Below are 16605 nucleotides of genomic sequence, written 5' to 3' on the forward strand. Positions count from 1 at the left end.
AGAGCGCTATAAGAATTTGACCGATTCTTTACAAGTATGCTATTTCGGTTGTAATTTTCTGATTTTATTCAGCTGTGTGGTGTTTGCTAAAATCAACATTATAGGCAGAAAGGCCATTCATCATGCGGAGGGAGAAAGAATTGATTGTAAAAGCAGAGTCCTTCGATGCTGCAAGGAATTCAACTGATAGTTCTGAGTCAAAGGTTGAAGAGCTACAGAATCAACTGCAAATGTGTGTTATTGAGAAGAACGAGATGGAGATAAAACTGGAAGAAGCAACACAAGATTCAGGTTGATGGTCTACTTCACACAATTATTACTGCTGCTTTGGTGCTTGCTGTCTCGTCTGAAAGACATGTCTTTTTCAGGAAGAAAGGATGTCAAAGAAGAGTTTCAGGTAATGGCATCAGCTTTGTCGAAGGAAATGGAGATGATGGAAAGCCAGTTGAATAAGTGGAAGAATACAGCTGATGAGGCCATGTCCTTGCGTGAGAAAGCGCAATCACTTAGTTCCTTATTAGACGTAAAGGTTTGGCTTTCTACTTCCTCCATAGTTATTTGCCAGCATAGATCTGCATTTGTTTCTGAAACAAAAATGCTTTAAGTGTTTCCCCTTGGTTTATGTACCTAGCTTTTGCAAAAAGAGTTTGGAAGTCATCTAGATTGCGGTAAGAAAGGGGGTCCACACCTTAAATCCTCCTGTTGGTCCCTATCTCGTCATAAATGGCACGATTTGGTACCATTAGGAACTAAAACCCACATTAAACCTAAATAATGGGGGAAAACGGAACACCCAAATAGTCCAACTTAAAAGCAAGCGCAAAGCTTGGGAAGCAAGAACAAAAACTCACAGATTCATGGGGACTGTTTCTACAGAATTCAAAAGACTGTAATAAAGCATCAGTAGTAATTGATTCATCCATAATGAAATATTAAATGAATCTTTCGTATAGAAAAAAAAAATCAAGAGCTCAAGCTTGTTGAACTAAGAAACTGTTGTGCTTGCGCATCTAGAATTTCATGAATTGGTGGTTCTGAAACTTGTGCATCTTAGTAAATTACTATTCAGAATGGCAATAATGTCCTGATTTTTTATATTCATTTTATTTTATGATCCAATTTTTGAGAATGAAATCCCATATTCACCTGAGATTATGGTGATGATTATCTCATTGCTCAAAAAGTTTCTTGGGGTAAGGTCTTTTTGAATTATGGCGGTTGCAAGACAGCTTTACTGGTCATTTTAATCTTGATCTCCTTTGTTATTAGTTTCCCAAGTAATTAGTAATTTCTTTGCTGGTGAATTTTATCAAAGTTCTTTTTTGTTACTCTTCCTGACAGACTGCTGAATTAAAGAATTTGGCTGATCAGTTTACTCGGAAGATGGGGGAGATCAAGTCTTTGAAGGATATTGTATGTGTATCCGCCCTTATTTCATCTTTCATATTCTTAGTAATCTAAAAGTCTATAGTAATTGGAAATTACGGTAACTGAATTTGCAGACTGAGAAAATGCAGAAGGAAAAAGAAGAGCTAGAAACTTTCTTGGATATGTTGGGTCAGCAAATCTACGATAATAGGTAGCTCTGGTCATTCTTTCTGTGAAATTGATTCAGACACATGAGAAAGTCAATTTGAAATAGGCTTATATATATACACGGATATATTAATGTGTATAGTAGTGCTTGCATGACCAGAATAATTGAGTGCATGCGTACAAATGGTCTCACTCTGCATTTGGATCTATCTCTTGACAATAGTTGTTTTGAACTTTTTCTGAGGGAAGAGACTTGACAGAGATTAAAGAATCAGAACAGAGAGCTCACCTGCAAGCTGAAACTTTGAGGAATGCCCTAGATGAACATAGCTTGGAATTGAGAGTGAAAGCAGCTTATGAAGCTGAGGCGGCATGCCAGCAGAGGCTCTCCGTTGCTGAAGCCGAAATTGCTGAATTAAGGACTGAGTTAGATGCTTCTGACAGGTTCCTCCTTATTCTCCTTTCTTTGCTTATGCATGCCTAGTAGGATTTATTTAGTTTGAAAGGTACAATTCTATGTGAAAATGATGTAAGAAAATCTGTACCTGTGGTTTACTTTTTGCCTGTTTCCATAACTGCATTATTAATATGACCAAATTGTTTTATTGCCTCATGTGTGTATTTGGCATAAAATCGTTTATTTTTCTACTACAATCTGAAGATGCATTATGCTGGCCACTTCTGTGAATGAATCTTGATTCTTTAAGAGGCATAATAAGGATCTTTCGCTTTTTACTGTGAGGTTTGGAAATGTAGTCAATTCCCTATCTCATTGATGAAATGGCTCGACTGCTCATAGTTTGTGGCTTCACATCCAGTCTGCTAATTGCCAGAACTAGGTCATCACCTGCCTGTATCAAAATTTCTTCTTCTTGAGAACCTTGTCAATCCTATTTCCTTTTCTTAAAGAGCAATGCAACACAGTGGAAATAGTTTCTTTTCAGTTTTAGGCCTCATTTGTGTAATGCAATCTTAGTAGTTGAAAGTGTCAAAGTAGTGCATAATACAATGACTTTGAACCAGATGATAAAATTCAGTTGCTAAATCACTTAAAACGTAACCTTTCAATAAGTCATTAACCCAGTCCACCCCCTACCTGAAACCGAGCCAAAAGAAAAAATATATCGAACTAAAATAGCATTAAGTACAGTTAAAAACGAGTGGAAGTATGGGTTTGCTTTCAATTTTTTCAAGGAGGATGCACATCAGAACTAAAAATCTTTCACTTGTTCTTTAACTTTTTCATTTGAATTGCTTCACTCTTGCAAGTTCTCTCACTTAATTTTGTTCATGAGAAGTATTCTCGTGTGATTTACATGCAGAGATGTTTTAGAGCTCAAGGAAGCCATCAACATCAAAGAAGGGGAGGCAGAGTCCTACATATCTGAGATCGAGGTGAAAAGTTTTAGTTGTGCTGGTTGCTAAGTGGAATATACAATTCTCTTCTTTTTCCCCTGTTTAGCATCTTTTTGGTGCTTTCGTTGATCATGCAAAGTTAACCTACAGACTATTGGTCAAGCTTATGAAGACATGCAAACTCAGAACCAACGTTTGTTGCGGCAAGTGACTGAAAGGGATGAATATAATATAAAGGTCTTGTTTAAGTATCACTTAACCTATTCTTTTTTTGATGATGCTACCTTGTTTCTGATAGTTAATGGGTTGTTCAATTTTGCAGTTGGTGTCTGATAGCGTGAAAGCAAAGCAATCACAAAACTTACTGCTCTCTGAGAAACAAGGGTTTGCAAAGCAACTTCAACAGCTTAATGGATCACTTGAAGCTTTGAAGTCGAAAGTAGCTCAAAGAGAGGAGCAGGTAAATTGGTTCTTGTGAAATTGAGCAATATTTTTCTATCTCCATTGATCTCATTCTCACCAAGATAAGACCTGCAGTTGAAGCTTCACCACCTCGAACTTTTAAGCTCCATTCAACAAGACAAGCACACGGCGATAACTCTTGAAGCTGCAAAGTGGGAATTAGCAGATGCAGAAAAGGAACTAAAGATGCTGAAATCCACTGTACTATCATCTGAGAAGGAACATGAACAGATCCTGCGAAAAATAGATGACATTCAAATAGAATTAGATAATGAAAGGTAATCTCTGTTGGATTATTTTGTCAACAGATATTGGGAATTCTTAACTTGATACTTCTGGTTGGTATATCATAAATTGGCTGGGACTTGGCTAGAAATTACAGGCCAAGCATTCCTTGGCTCCAAAAGCTAAGAGCTCTACCAATGTCTTTGGGGCATTGCCGATATTCAGTGATTGTCACTTACAAATTTTTGTACGACGAAATCTCGGGGTTGATGAACCACAAATACCAAGGATAGCACAAAGACATTCTTGAGCCAAAATATTTGTTCATGTCAAATTTTCACTAGTTAACTCGAGTTCAGTGCCTTAGTTTATATTACCTGATCAAGTTTTTAATGTCTGGTTACTGGTATGTGACACCCCTTACTCCGTAGGTCCCATTTGGATTGATACATTCTCTTTGCTACTTATGTATGGCTAAAAGGGGAGATTGGGCTTGATTCTGTGATCTGCATAAACTGTTTGGTTTATGCAACTTAATAAGATCAGATTGTTTCATGAGTTTGATACCTGAATTTTTTTGGTTATTCTTCAAAGAAGCCCTTGAAAATGATATCATGCTATGCTATGATTTTGGGGCATTTCTCTTCTCAAATTGGATACCATCTATCAATATTCTCTCATAATAAAATGTCAAATATGGGCGTCATCCTTCAATATTTGAAGCATGAGTTATGCGTATATCAGATGTGTGAACTCTTTTGTGTAAATTGATTTGCGTTGGAGACCATAATCTTATTGCAGGAGAGAGAGGAAGAAGCTTGATGAAGAACTGATGGAATTGAATAGAACAGTTGCTGAGTTGACTTCTGAAACTGGGGAAGCTGCAATACAGAAACTCCAGGAAGAGATTAAGGACTGCAAGGCCATACTCAAGTGTGGGGTGTGTCTTGATCGGGCCAAGGAGGTATCAAATAAACTTCTGGTTCCTTGAAATAACTGAAGAAAATTCATCTACTTCCATTCATGCAAATTGTTCTTGTTGAAAGTAGTAGTAAAGTAAATGGTGCATTGGATTGTTAGTAATATGACTGAAAGAGGATGAGTTTGAAATTTTTGGCAGGTTGTGATAGTGAAGTGCTTCCATCTATTTTGCAACCAATGCATCCAAAGAAATCTAGAACTCCGGCACCGCAAATGCCCTGGATGTGGAACTGCATTCGGACAGAATGACGTTAGATTTGTGAAGATTTGATTGATAATGCGTTGGTGCTGGGGGGGTTTGTCTAAGCCAAGATGATATTCAGCTTGTAAAAAAGGATATGAAGTAGCAATTTGTGTGTTTGGTTACCACTTGGGGAGGAATAGTGAGGTTGTGAATTATGTGAGCGAGACAAAGATTCATAATTTTCACTGGAATCGAATATATATGTAATATGAAAAGAAAAATCTTAGTATGATCCCCTCCGCTATAAGAAAAAGATAAAAGGGAAAAGGATGGGATGCTGATGAAGACCACCCCATCCCCATCATCATCCCTAATCAAAGATGATGGGTGGAACCTTATCCAAATGGAACTGTTGTTGAATATCTCTTCTCTTATATCTATTATATATATAAATCACAGGACTGGACTATACTATTCTATTATAATAATTATATTCCCCTCCACCTACCTCTATGATTTACATTTTATCTATGCTATTCTTTCTTATTTCAGATTTTAGTACAGTGGCTGTGGCGCTATTCTAACAATTCAATCTTTGTAATTTCTCTTAATTTGAATATACTCATTTTCGTACATATCACTTGTTTTTTTCTCAAATCATTATCATCATCATCATCTATATATATATATATATATAAATAAAGGAAAATAAAAGATTTCTCATTAGTTATGGGGCCCTGTGCTGGCTGGGAAGAAGAATGCAAGAGATTAAACGGCGTCGTGGCAAGTAGTCATCTGATTGATGATGGATTGATCATAACGAGCAAATACCAGCAGCAGCAGTAGCAACCTCCGAATACAGAAATATTCTTTTCATCCCAACTCTCCAAACCTCTTCGAAATGCTCCTGCAAACAGCCGCCTCCGCCTCCTCTGCCGTCCTCACGTCACCCTTTCCCTGCCGCTACTGCTATTCCCCCAACAATCTGACCCATAACTCTCCCTTTTCTTCTTCCATTTTGCCTCTTCTTGATATCAGGTTTCATCCGCGGCCCAAATCTACAACCATTTCCCTCTGCCGTAATGCTAATACCAGAAGAATAACTCCTCCACGTGCCACTCTGCTTGAGGCCCCAGTTCTCTGGGCCGGTCGCCTTTGCATTTTCTACGCTCTACTGAAAGCTGGGTTGGCTGGATCTCCTTCTAATCCACTTGTTTCAGGTACTTAATATGCACATCCAATGCCAAGAGCAAAAGATATACATATATGTGGATTTCGTGGTAGATAAGACCTTTCTTTTATATGTTCTTCTTGGTAGATTTGGAAAGTGGAGCTGATGATTTGGGGTTCTCTAAGTGGTTTGACGAGTTGAGCAAACCAGGTTTGTTTGCACGCTTTCACCAATTCACTTAATTACATGTTTTCTTTTCTATGAGAAATGTGGGAAACAGTGGCCTGATGAATTACTAAGTATCATCTCGTTTGCTGGGATCTTTCGTAAATTCTGGCGTTTTCTCATTGCTGCACCATTGGTGCCGTGTTTGGTTCTTGGATTTTAGACGAAATTCTCCTTTTTTTTATTTTAATGAAAAATCTAACACCGAAACGGATTGTTGAGTGGATATTCCATAACTCAATTGCTTTACCGAAACAAGGAACGCGGAAGGGGGAGGAAAAGAAAAAAGGAAATCAAAACCCTTTATGTAGAAATGAAAAACGTGGTAAGGAAATCAAGAACCGTGTGCTTGCAGAATGTTTTAAGGTCTTTGTACATACATTTCAAAGTCTGAGCTCACATGTAAATTGGAGGATTGTATCTGATGGATAATAGTCAGCTATTCTAGTTGCTTTTTAGATATTTGTTTTTGCGCTACACCCCTGAAATTTTTTATTTCTCCTTCTTGGTTGAATATGATCGACTATAGAGTTGATTCAAAATATGAGATCCTCTCAATACTAACTAGCTACTGTTCCTAGCTAAGTGATCCAAATGTATCTTCTTTATGCAGAAAAGGAGGCAGCTGACAGAAGAAAACTGGTGAGCAAATGGCATCCTACAACAAAGGGTACCCTTAAGCGCAATTACAGGGTCCTCTCTAAATCTGAGGGAAGGCGTCTGCTTAAAGCTATTGCCTCCTTATTGTCAGATGATGATCATTTTAGAGATGCCACATCGCACAAGGTAATCCTATCATGACTAAATGTGTTCAACTTTCTTTGATTTTTGCCTAAGTTGCTATATTTCTCTAACACAGGTACTGATTTGTAAACTGGTTTTAAGATTTTCTTTTTTAATATTTTCTTCCTCCAGGGCTGTCAAATTAGGAGGGAAAATGCTCATGGAGAAAGTGTCTGTTGTAACAATGTGCGCGCCTTGTTTGACGAACTCCCTACACCACACCTGATAGTTGAAATCACGCCTTTTCCTTCTGGGCCTCTTACGGAAAATGATTATGCAAAGGCTGAGAAACTAGAAAGGGTGCTTAGATCTGGTCCTTCTGTTTAACATCTGTGTTCGGGACTTTTCTTGTATGGATCCAGTTATTTGTACATATTTGCAATGACTAGGAACTTTTTTCTTGTTTAGTTTCAAATGCCTCACTAAATTGCATGTTTCTTAACAGTTTCTGGAACGTATCTTTCATGAAACATTCTAGGTAGCCCCCACCATGTTAACTACCAATTTATATTACTTCTAATCCCAAGGAAAGAGTTCACAGGGAATATAAACTGAATTCTGATTCTTGAATATTACCGAATAAATTTTGCACAGTACCGCCTATTTCAGGTATCAGCTTCCTTCTCTTAATTTCAGTATGTGGAAGCACAAATTTGAAATCTGGGAATTGAATTACTTAGTTAAATGACGTTTCCAAATAAGATAAACTGAAAAAAACACCAGGATGGCAGTTTTACAATGATTTCAAATTAATCTACTTATTTAAATGACATTCCCAAATAAGATAAACTGAAAAAACAAACAGGATTGCAGTTTCACAATGAGCTCCATTGTACTGAAAGTGTCGGAAGTTGCATTACAAAATATCGGGCTAAGACTCGAAACTTTTTACCTCTATGCGTTATTGTAAACTTTTTGTCCCTATCTCCTTATGCTAGAAAGAATCTAGAAATGAACCATAGAAATCATTTGTAGACAGACATACCAGCCATCATTGAACTTGCAACTCATTGCATTTATCTATAACTCATTTGACTCCTACAGATGCCATAAGGTCCTCATACTCTGGATCACTTTCACCATGCGGCCTTGCTGCATTACTACCCATCTGGGGGTTGAAAGAAACCGCAGTCGGAGAAAAAGGGTCATAGATTTGCTGAACACCAGAAGAGCTAGAAAATGGCCTCCCAGGATGGTTTCCAAGATGTTGATGTGGAGTTGGAAACCTTTGAGGTCGGGCTGCTCCAGGAAAGTGATTTTCCAAAATATGCATCTGACTCCCTGGTCTGGGCGGAAAAGGACCAGGAGTGCTATTAATAGGATGAGGAGGACCAAAGTTCCTTGGTTGCATATGTGGGACAGTGGCAGATGCAACACCACTATGACCTGGCAACGTCGGATGTCTAGGTGGCATTGGACTTCCTGAAAAGTTTGTAGGAATTGCCACCCTTGGTTGATTGACCTGATGACTTACCTGAGGCCTTGGAAAACCTTGAACTGGAGAAGGATTCAAATTATGTCCCCCAGGCCTTAACAATGAAGACTGCAGTGCTAAAGGTGCCTGCCCAGCTTGAACTGGAGGTCTCATATTTTGATGTGCAGGTTGACCACTCTGCCAAGCCACCTGTGAAGCTGCATTTGGCGGGCGGTGAGGCTGAAAAGTGAAATCACTAGAACTTGGTTGCTGAGGCCTTGGAATTGCTGCAGAAAGAGGTCTCATGGAATCAAAATTCTGAGCGCTTCCAGAAAAAGAATTTGGGATTCCAGGTTGAGGAAGTGATGCTGAAGATTGCACCGGGAAGGGCAAAGTCGCAGGTCCTGGTATAGCATTTGCAGTTGGTGGACGCATTGATAGGGATTCAGATGCTGCTGATGGAAGCAAGGGAGAGAAGCCACCTCGAGGTTGTTGGATTCCCACTGCCCCAGCAGACTGGGAAGGACCAGTAAGAATATTGCTATGGATATTCAGTGGTGAAGGTCCAGATACAACCATATTCTGTGAAGCCACAGCGTTATGTCCATGGGAAGGAACAATTGGGGGAGTCATTGGCATGACGTTGGTTAGACCTTGAGATGCTGAAGTGTTCCCAGGTGATGGTAACCATCTAGTGGATTCGTTGGCAGAGGAGAACGCTTTGTCAGAAAATGCTGCTGAAGGAGCCGATTGAGGCATTGCAGATATGTCTGGTCTCACATTATGCAGAAGCCCTGTTCGTGAGAGCTGACCAGTTGCTGCCTGTAAAATTGGCACAGGAGTATTTCTTGGTGCACCAGTTTGGCCAAGTGGGGATGGTTGTTGCATGTATGGTGGCTGTAAAGCATGGGGTAGCTGAGATCTTGGGGGAACAACGGAAGGATTTTGTAAGACGGGACTAAAGCTTGCAGCTATGACTGGTCGAGAACCAAAAAATGAAGGCATGTTTGAGGGATTAAAAGGTGAGGAAGATACTTGGACAGTGTTATTGAGTAATGGTGCAGAAGAATTTGTGGGGGTGACTAATCCAGATTGTGGGTGTGTTGGAGTTTGAGTTGGACCTGCAGGAAACCATGTCTGAGAATATTGTGGAAATTGACCTTGGGGAGGTGGTAAAGATCCGGTAAATGGTTGAGCTGTTCCTTGGTTTATCAATGCAGGTGCCATGATGGAGCTGGGTGTGCTTTGACTCAGATGAGTATTCAAATTATCATCAGAAATTGCAGTCGATGTTGTCGATGCAGACATAGGATTCACCTAACACAAAGCAGAAATAGTATTAACATAAAGACAAGCACAACCTAAAACAGTTAGATCTTTTGGTTCAGAATTTAGAACATACAGAAACTGGTGTGACCAACAGTTCAATCAAAGCCACAGCTGCATCAACTTTCTCAAATGTGTCAGCTGATACATGTACATATAGATCTTCATATGCATTGTCTATTTCTTTTCCATCAGTAGGAGCAACTTCAACCTGCAATTATAGACAAGAACATACTTAGCCAGTATGAAAATTATTCTATATTGAGGATAAAGACTGACAACATGGTAGACCAAAAACATTATTTTTCCTGTATCTATTACCTTCCCTCCTGTATCTGCCTTTGTCCCATAAAGTCGTATTTTAGCTCCTGTTTCCTGATTTGCACCGGCATCGATCCAAACAAGTAAATATTTAAGTTACAAATGTCTATGTCATTTTGTCTGAGATTAAGGAACACAACAAATAGATCCACGCATTGGCACAGGGGGGGGAGAAATACCTTTTCCAGTCGCTTTTGAGTATCGCTTGCAGGGCCATATACTAGACCAATAAAATTGTAACCCGGATACTCTTTGACCTGCAGATATGGATTTAAACAGACTGTCTTATGGAGCAATGACTTCATTTACATACAGGACAAGCAAGCCTTCTTGTTAAACGAAATAATGGAATATGTCTACAAATATCTTGTTTAAACAGTAAAAGCGAGCATGGAAGAACTCAAACCACAAATGCACTAAAGGAATAGAGCATTTATGTAATGGTTACCAGTGCAGGCATTTTAGATCATGTTACGCCTATTAACTTTAACTCAATCTCATCAATAGTCTGAGCCAATTACCTAAAACGATGGACAGTATAAATTCGACTACAAGGTCCAAAGGCCTTTAAACAACAGCAAAGATAACACAAAGAATCACCAAAACAACATTAGTACTAAAAGATGACCCAGCCTTCTTATTTTCTTCTCTGGAATGGGCTGCAGTGTTAATATTAAGCACTACCTGTTCAGTGCACTTCCTGTTGCATCATTCATTTGCTTCAAGAAGTGAAGATCCTAGAGTGTACCGAGCATATGCTAAAACAATGATAACACGTCCAGAGGCAAGACTGATTTTGAAGTATGGTTAAATTTCCTAAGAAAGATACAACAGAGACATGCTTTCTATCCAAACACCAAGTAATGGAACATCTACCTCCTTACCAGCTATCCATGATTTCAATGTGATAAAAAAAAACAAATGGAAGACAACTAAAGGAAGAAAACATAAAATTAATGTAATCACTCACAGGTATTGGTACTTTTGCCTCTTTTTGAAGAGGTTTGTAATCAGCAGGAGCCTTATAGGTTGGATTCAACTTTAGTATTTCACCTGGAAATAGATACAAAAAGTTCAAGATAGTCTTTAGTGGTAAAATGGCATAGGTATCTGTGAAATACTTCTCCATACCAATAATTTCACGCCTTTCAAGGTCCAGCAGTTCCGATTCCTAAACAAATCCATATCTTTTTCTGTAAGTACCTGGAAAGGTAAACAATACAAAGACCAAAGTGAAAGCATCCTAAAAAATCGGCCAACCTCATGGCTTAGCTGATGATCTGATCTCTTCCCAGATTGAAATTCTGATGTAGGTAATGAGTCTTCATCATCCTCAAGTTCCAGTGCCCCTAGAGTGAGCTGTTGTGATATTTGATTGATCCGAGTCTGTCCAAAATTTGCACCACCATAAAGGCAGCAATATCATCATTTAGAGGCACCCTGGATGTGAAGCTGAAGGGAGCCACTCACAAAGAAGACACTGACAATTTTGCACCCAATGTGAAAGGCTTAACTTGCACTGTGCAAAGAAAATCCCCCCACCTATTAGGGGCTACAAGTGCCCTCAACAAAATCCTAGAACATTAAATCCTACTTATCCAAGAGAATCTTCAAGAGTAAAATACCAGGACTCAAGAACAAGTAAAAAGATGCATGCATACAACCGACTTCAGAATTTTCAGGAAAACCACCAACCAAATGTTTTAAAAGGACAGCTCAACAGTCCTGTATACCTGATATGCCAACGCTCTCCCTTTCCGAACAGTGGCATCAAGAGTCAGATCAGGTCCCCATTTGGTCTTCCTCTGCACTTGATTAGTAGCATCCTCGTTCACGAGATCAGCATCTCCCTTTTTAGTTCCTCGAAATACAGGAACCAAAGAACCTGACAGCTTGTTTTTTGGGATGACAAATCCTGATTTTTTGGCAAACATGGACGACTTTGGACCAGTTGATGCTGTTGATGAAGGGGTTGCTACATTGGTCTGAATATTGCCAGATGCATGCTCAACCTCTGTGCCCATCTTGCTCTGCAAGCATGCTTTAGCCATCACTTAAACATCAGGAATAAACAGCCTTGCATATGAGTAATGGTGAACATATGATGCTAAGCTCCGAAATTCGGCTACTTAACATATACAGCAAATGCTTCATTTGAAAGAAAAGTTCAGAACTATAAAGGTTACTTATTTCACTACTGAACTCAATCAAGGGGAAAATTGCACTTCGATATTTTTTGGTACAAAATTTGTCAAACTATAACATGCATCATATACCATGATAATCTTTGTGAATGTCTTACAATCAATTTCCAGCACTGAAGAACAAGAGTGTGAATAAGCAGGAGAACAGGGACATAAATACTTTCAAGATAGGGGGTCCCAAAATAACTAAATAATGAACTCAAGAAAACCCATTACCGGGGCGACATGAAAGAAAAGCTAGTCGTGCGTGCGGTCAAACTTCAGTAGAATGAGTTACATGCATTAAAGCTTTTCCTCCTCCCCTCATCCCAAGACCTCAAAAAATAAAACAAGTCAAAATAAAAATCAAACAATACCTAGCTTCCATGGACGTACCTGCAACGTCAAATGTACAGATTCTAAACAAACTAACTACCCATGACTCAATTAATAGCTTTTGCTCAGCAACCAATTCAACAGGAACATACCCAAAGGAGCAACTAAAAAACCCACCACCGCTGGGACTTCAAACTTAATGAAATTCAATTACAAATAGAATGACGAAGCCTTATTCAAATTGATTTCCATCTCCTACACTGCATTTTCCAAATTGCTCATGGAACCAAGCAAGCATAGCTCCAAAAATACCTAATAATTCATCTCCTTCCCTCGTCCTCCAGAAAAATACTTTACTATTCATACAGCCATTTCTGTACCAAAAATCCGAATAAAGATTTTAACCAAAAAAAAGAAAAAAAAAAGGCAATTGCAAAACGTTTAATCATATGCGCAAAGGTCATCTACATCCTATCCAGGTACTTACATATGTATACAGCTGACGGGACAGGATTGAGGTATACAGCGGCGTGTATATGCGAAAAATATAGGAACAAGAAGGTCGGATTGTAAATACAAATTAAAATGCAGGAATTGGGGATATTGTGAGGAGAAAGAAGAGGGATCCCTGGGGGTGGGGTTTGAGTTGTTCGTAGAGCGGAGGTACCAACACTAACCTGTGAGAATAGAGAGAGAGAGAGAGTGAATTTCTGCTCTTTTACTTGTACGGTTTTCTGTTTTAAAGAGTTTTGCAACTTTGGGGTTTTCTCTTTTTCTTTTTTGGTCCTATTTTGGGTTGTTTAAGGGAGTGTTTGGTATGAGGCAAAAGAAGCCCACCCAAGAGGGGGAAAAAAGGCTTTACTTCCCCGTTGCAATTTTTGGGAAATAATTCGATCCGATGAATGTTTTGTGTTCGTGAAGGGTTTTTCATCTGCTTTTGTTTGAGATTTTATTTAAGTTAACATCAAAGGGTCATAAATGTTGTAATTTGGTGAGCAGAGATAGCTTCAAACTAAAATGATCGGTACCAAGGTTGACAATAAGCAAGCATAATAATAGAATACAGAGAGAGCGAGTAGGCAAAGAAGATAAATTTCGGCCCATAACTGGACCACCAAATTTATCTTCTTCAGTCACTTGCTCTATTTTGAAATAAAGCTTAAAGAGATGATTGTCTATGTTAAACCAGAGAAACCCAAGATAAAATGGGCTATTAAGCCATCAAATTGAAAGCAAGGATTACATGATGTAAGCATTGTTGGACATACTAATAATATTATATTTTGTACCAATGTACCTCTTCCAATAAAACCCACAAAATTCAGAGACTGCTTACGGGTCTATCAATAAAGTACAAATAGGTCAAATGCTACCCCTTGAAAGAAAAGCGAAGGCCAGGAACAATTATATGTTTCCAACCGAAACAAGCCCCAACTCATTCCTCAGTAACAATCCACAAGAAATTCAAATAGGCTAATCACATCCCTGTAAAGGCCTTCTTTCCGCGACCAGATGAACCAGCTGGGATCACCTTAAGAACATTGAACCTCACAGTTTTGGACAAGGGCCTGTAAAGTGATATAGAGAGCCATCAAAATTAAACTCCAACCCTGGCCATAATGTAAATAACAAATGTTTGAATACTAGCCTGCATTGGCCGATGATGACATGGTCACCCTCTTTTACACGGAAGCAGGGGGATATGTGCGCTGGAATATTCGAGTGCCTCTTTTCATATCTAAAGAATCAAACCACCAATCAATGAAACACACTAGATCAAACACAATAATGTAGCAGCTTTAAAAGAACCATACCTTTGGTACTTCTTCACCCAATGCAGGTAGTTCCGTCGAACAATGATAGTTCTCATCATCTTAGCACTGTGGCAGGTCCCAGCTAAGATACGGCCCCTGACCGATACACTGCCAGTGAAAGGGCATTTCTTGTCAATATAAGTGCCTGCCAAAACAAATTTAGTAGACGTAAGAAACTAATCATGTCTATGAATTATGAAAGTATGAAAATGATGAGGTACCCCTTGAAATCTGGATGATCTTACTTGTCTTCATTCACTTTAGGCCTTAATACTGTAAAATACTACATCAATAAACTCCATGTAGGTTGACATTTGACAACTATGATAGGATGATCTAGTTCCCCTTATCACCAGTTTCTAGCTTTTTCCAAACATGGGTAATACACTTACAGAGGGGCATGCGATACAAAAGTTACAAAATATTGCACATATAGTTGTAATAGTTCTTTGTAAGTTTTCAGTGACGGCGGATGTTATGATCACCAATAAAAGAAGCATTTGACTTTCTATGATAGCAGGAAATATAACTGGAGTAAAGATAAAAACTATTGTGGAAAAAGTAGGGGGAAGAACAGAAACAAGTTTAGAATGTACGAATTGATGATAGCTTATAAAAGCATACTAGAACATGATACCACAGTTCTCTTCATTAACAGACAGCACATGTAAAACCATTCTGTTTGTGAAAACTGCCATGGTTGAAATTCAACTCTAAATTTAACTGATACCAAAACAGATGTTCCTCGAGTAAAAGATGTGATTAAGAAGGTCGAAAATGCATATTATTTAACAGAAGCCTAAGAGTCTAAGACTAGAGCAACAATGAAAAACTAGTTCTAGTTAAATTAAACAACCCAATATTCCATGTAAATAAACACTGGATCCATATATTCTTCAGAACAAAACAAAACTAGAGAGCCCAAATCAATACTTAATATGTAAACAGATAGAATCCCAGATATTTCACATGTCCCTGAAGCTCATTGAGTGAATCAGTTATTAATATCACTCAACAAAATGGTCCAACAAATAACAACACAAACACATACACTAAAAAGAGGGGGTTATTAAAAACAGAACACGAACTAATCATAGCAAAACGAAGAACAATCGTAATCAAAAACCACATTGATCTTTTAAAGTAAAATTAAAATTAAAAAAAGAAAAAGGAAACGAATCACAAAAGAGCAAATAAAATAAGAAAATCAGACCTTCAATAGCCTCGCGAGGAGTTTTGAACCCTAATCCGATGCTCTTCCAGTAGCGGTTGCCCCCCTTTCCCGGTGTCTTACCTTTCCCCGACTTCTTCGAGCTGCAAAATCCAATTTTCCCGTATCAAAACAATTACTTGGCACAGTTGTACTCTGCTAAGACCAAATAATAATAATAATATCTTACCAAAGGAACACCTTGGGCTGCTTCAAAAACGCTTTCTCAGTCTGCAAATCAATAACAACTCCAAAGATATTAAACCACATATATATACACAAAGGGGCCGGCGGCGGAGAGAGCAGTGCTTAAGATTTACCTGTTCCGCCATGGTTGTTGGCTGCGGAGCTCGGGTGAGGTGAGTGCTTGACAATGGAGGAATTGGCTGCAGCCAGAAACCCTATCTTCCCTATGTATTAAGATTTGTGAAAAAAACGCTTCTAAATTTTCTATATTATCAAATTATTTTTAATATTTTGTTTAATTTTAATGTGTTAATTTAATTTGATATTTATTTAAAATTTATAATTTAATTATTATAATAATTGAATTATAATTTTATGAAGTTTAATAAGTTTGATCCTTATATTTTAAAATATTTACATGGCCTATTTATAATTGGATTAGCATAATATAATATGATGAATTTTAATTAGATCACTTAATAGTTTCAAATTTTTACTATTATTTAAATGATCATTAACTTTTTTCATTTAATACATGGAGAGAGATATATTTTATAAAATTGAGAAACACATTTATACTCAACTAACGTAATAATTGTGGTATTGATGTTTTAGTTTAGTGGAGATGTAAAAAAAATGTTGTCATCATGTGAGTGGTTTTGAATGAATATAAAATTGGTATGTGGAGAATTGCAGTGTTGAATGATGCATTTGAAATTTGGTAACATGCAATATTAATTTCACATTAATTGTTGTCGCTCAAAAGTTGGTGTCACCATTAAATATCATTCTATCCTATCTAACAAAATTGCACTTCTCACTTGTGATTTTTACATAAGTTTTGTATTGATTTATTAATTCAAGATGTGGGGTAAATACTAAATACTAATAT

General features: G+C 38.0%; 4 protein-coding genes across 8 annotated transcripts in view; 2 read left to right on the plus strand and 2 right to left on the minus strand.

Annotated features, from left to right (window-relative positions):
• The window catches only part of LOC105170166 (E3 ubiquitin-protein ligase BRE1-like 2), a gene marked incomplete in the record, with an annotated part of 7882 nt that extends 2716 nt beyond the window's left edge, over positions 1 to 5166 (plus strand). The window contains 11 exon segments of the mRNA XM_011090806.2: positions 105 to 291; positions 369 to 529; positions 1342 to 1413; positions 1503 to 1579; positions 1786 to 1980; positions 2859 to 2931; positions 3043 to 3129; positions 3215 to 3352; positions 3430 to 3632; positions 4381 to 4543; positions 4700 to 5166. Coding sequence (XP_011089108.1) covers positions 105 to 291; positions 369 to 529; positions 1342 to 1413; positions 1503 to 1579; positions 1786 to 1980; positions 2859 to 2931; positions 3043 to 3129; positions 3215 to 3352; positions 3430 to 3632; positions 4381 to 4543; positions 4700 to 4831 — 1488 coding nt within the window.
• LOC105170167 lies at positions 5458 to 7330 on the plus strand. The gene is made up of 4 exons (XM_011090807.2): positions 5458 to 5964; positions 6063 to 6125; positions 6754 to 6926; positions 7056 to 7330. Exons 1-4 carry the CDS (start codon positions 5646 to 5648, stop codon positions 7248 to 7250), a joined length of 750 nt encoding a protein of 249 aa, XP_011089109.1. The 5' UTR covers positions 5458 to 5645; the 3' UTR covers positions 7251 to 7330.
• On the minus strand, positions 7731 to 13264 carry LOC105170168 (splicing factor 1). Of its 5 annotated transcripts, XM_011090810.2 has the most exons (10): positions 12991 to 13238; positions 12816 to 12877; positions 11718 to 12014; positions 11245 to 11370; positions 11116 to 11155; positions 10955 to 11037; positions 10164 to 10241; positions 9985 to 10038; positions 9740 to 9874; positions 7731 to 9654 (listed from the first exon to the last, which is right to left on the minus strand). In XM_011090810.2, exons 3-10 carry the CDS (start codon positions 12006 to 12008, stop codon positions 7951 to 7953), a joined length of 2511 nt encoding a protein of 836 aa, XP_011089112.1. In that variant the 5' UTR covers positions 12009 to 12014; positions 12816 to 12877; positions 12991 to 13238; the 3' UTR covers positions 7731 to 7950. The 5 variants fall into 5 exon arrangements, with proteins under 5 accessions (XP_011089112.1, XP_011089114.1, XP_020552410.1 ...); XM_011090812.2 differs by lacking the exon at positions 12816 to 12877 and having other exon boundaries at positions 13181 to 13264; XM_020696751.1 differs by lacking the exon at positions 12816 to 12877 and having other exon boundaries at positions 11718 to 12025.
• Positions 13695 to 15978, minus strand: LOC105170169 (40S ribosomal protein S11-like). The gene is made up of 6 exons (XM_011090813.2): positions 15848 to 15978; positions 15718 to 15758; positions 15531 to 15631; positions 14318 to 14462; positions 14152 to 14241; positions 13695 to 14071 (listed from the first exon to the last, which is right to left on the minus strand). Exons 1-6 carry the CDS (start codon positions 15857 to 15859, stop codon positions 13981 to 13983), a joined length of 480 nt encoding a protein of 159 aa, XP_011089115.1. The 5' UTR covers positions 15860 to 15978; the 3' UTR covers positions 13695 to 13980.

This window comes from Sesamum indicum, linkage group LG9 (assembly GCF_000512975.1).
Source record: "Sesamum indicum cultivar Zhongzhi No. 13 linkage group LG9, S_indicum_v1.0, whole genome shotgun sequence".
Lineage (NCBI taxonomy): Eukaryota > Viridiplantae > Streptophyta > Magnoliopsida > Lamiales > Pedaliaceae > Sesamum > Sesamum indicum.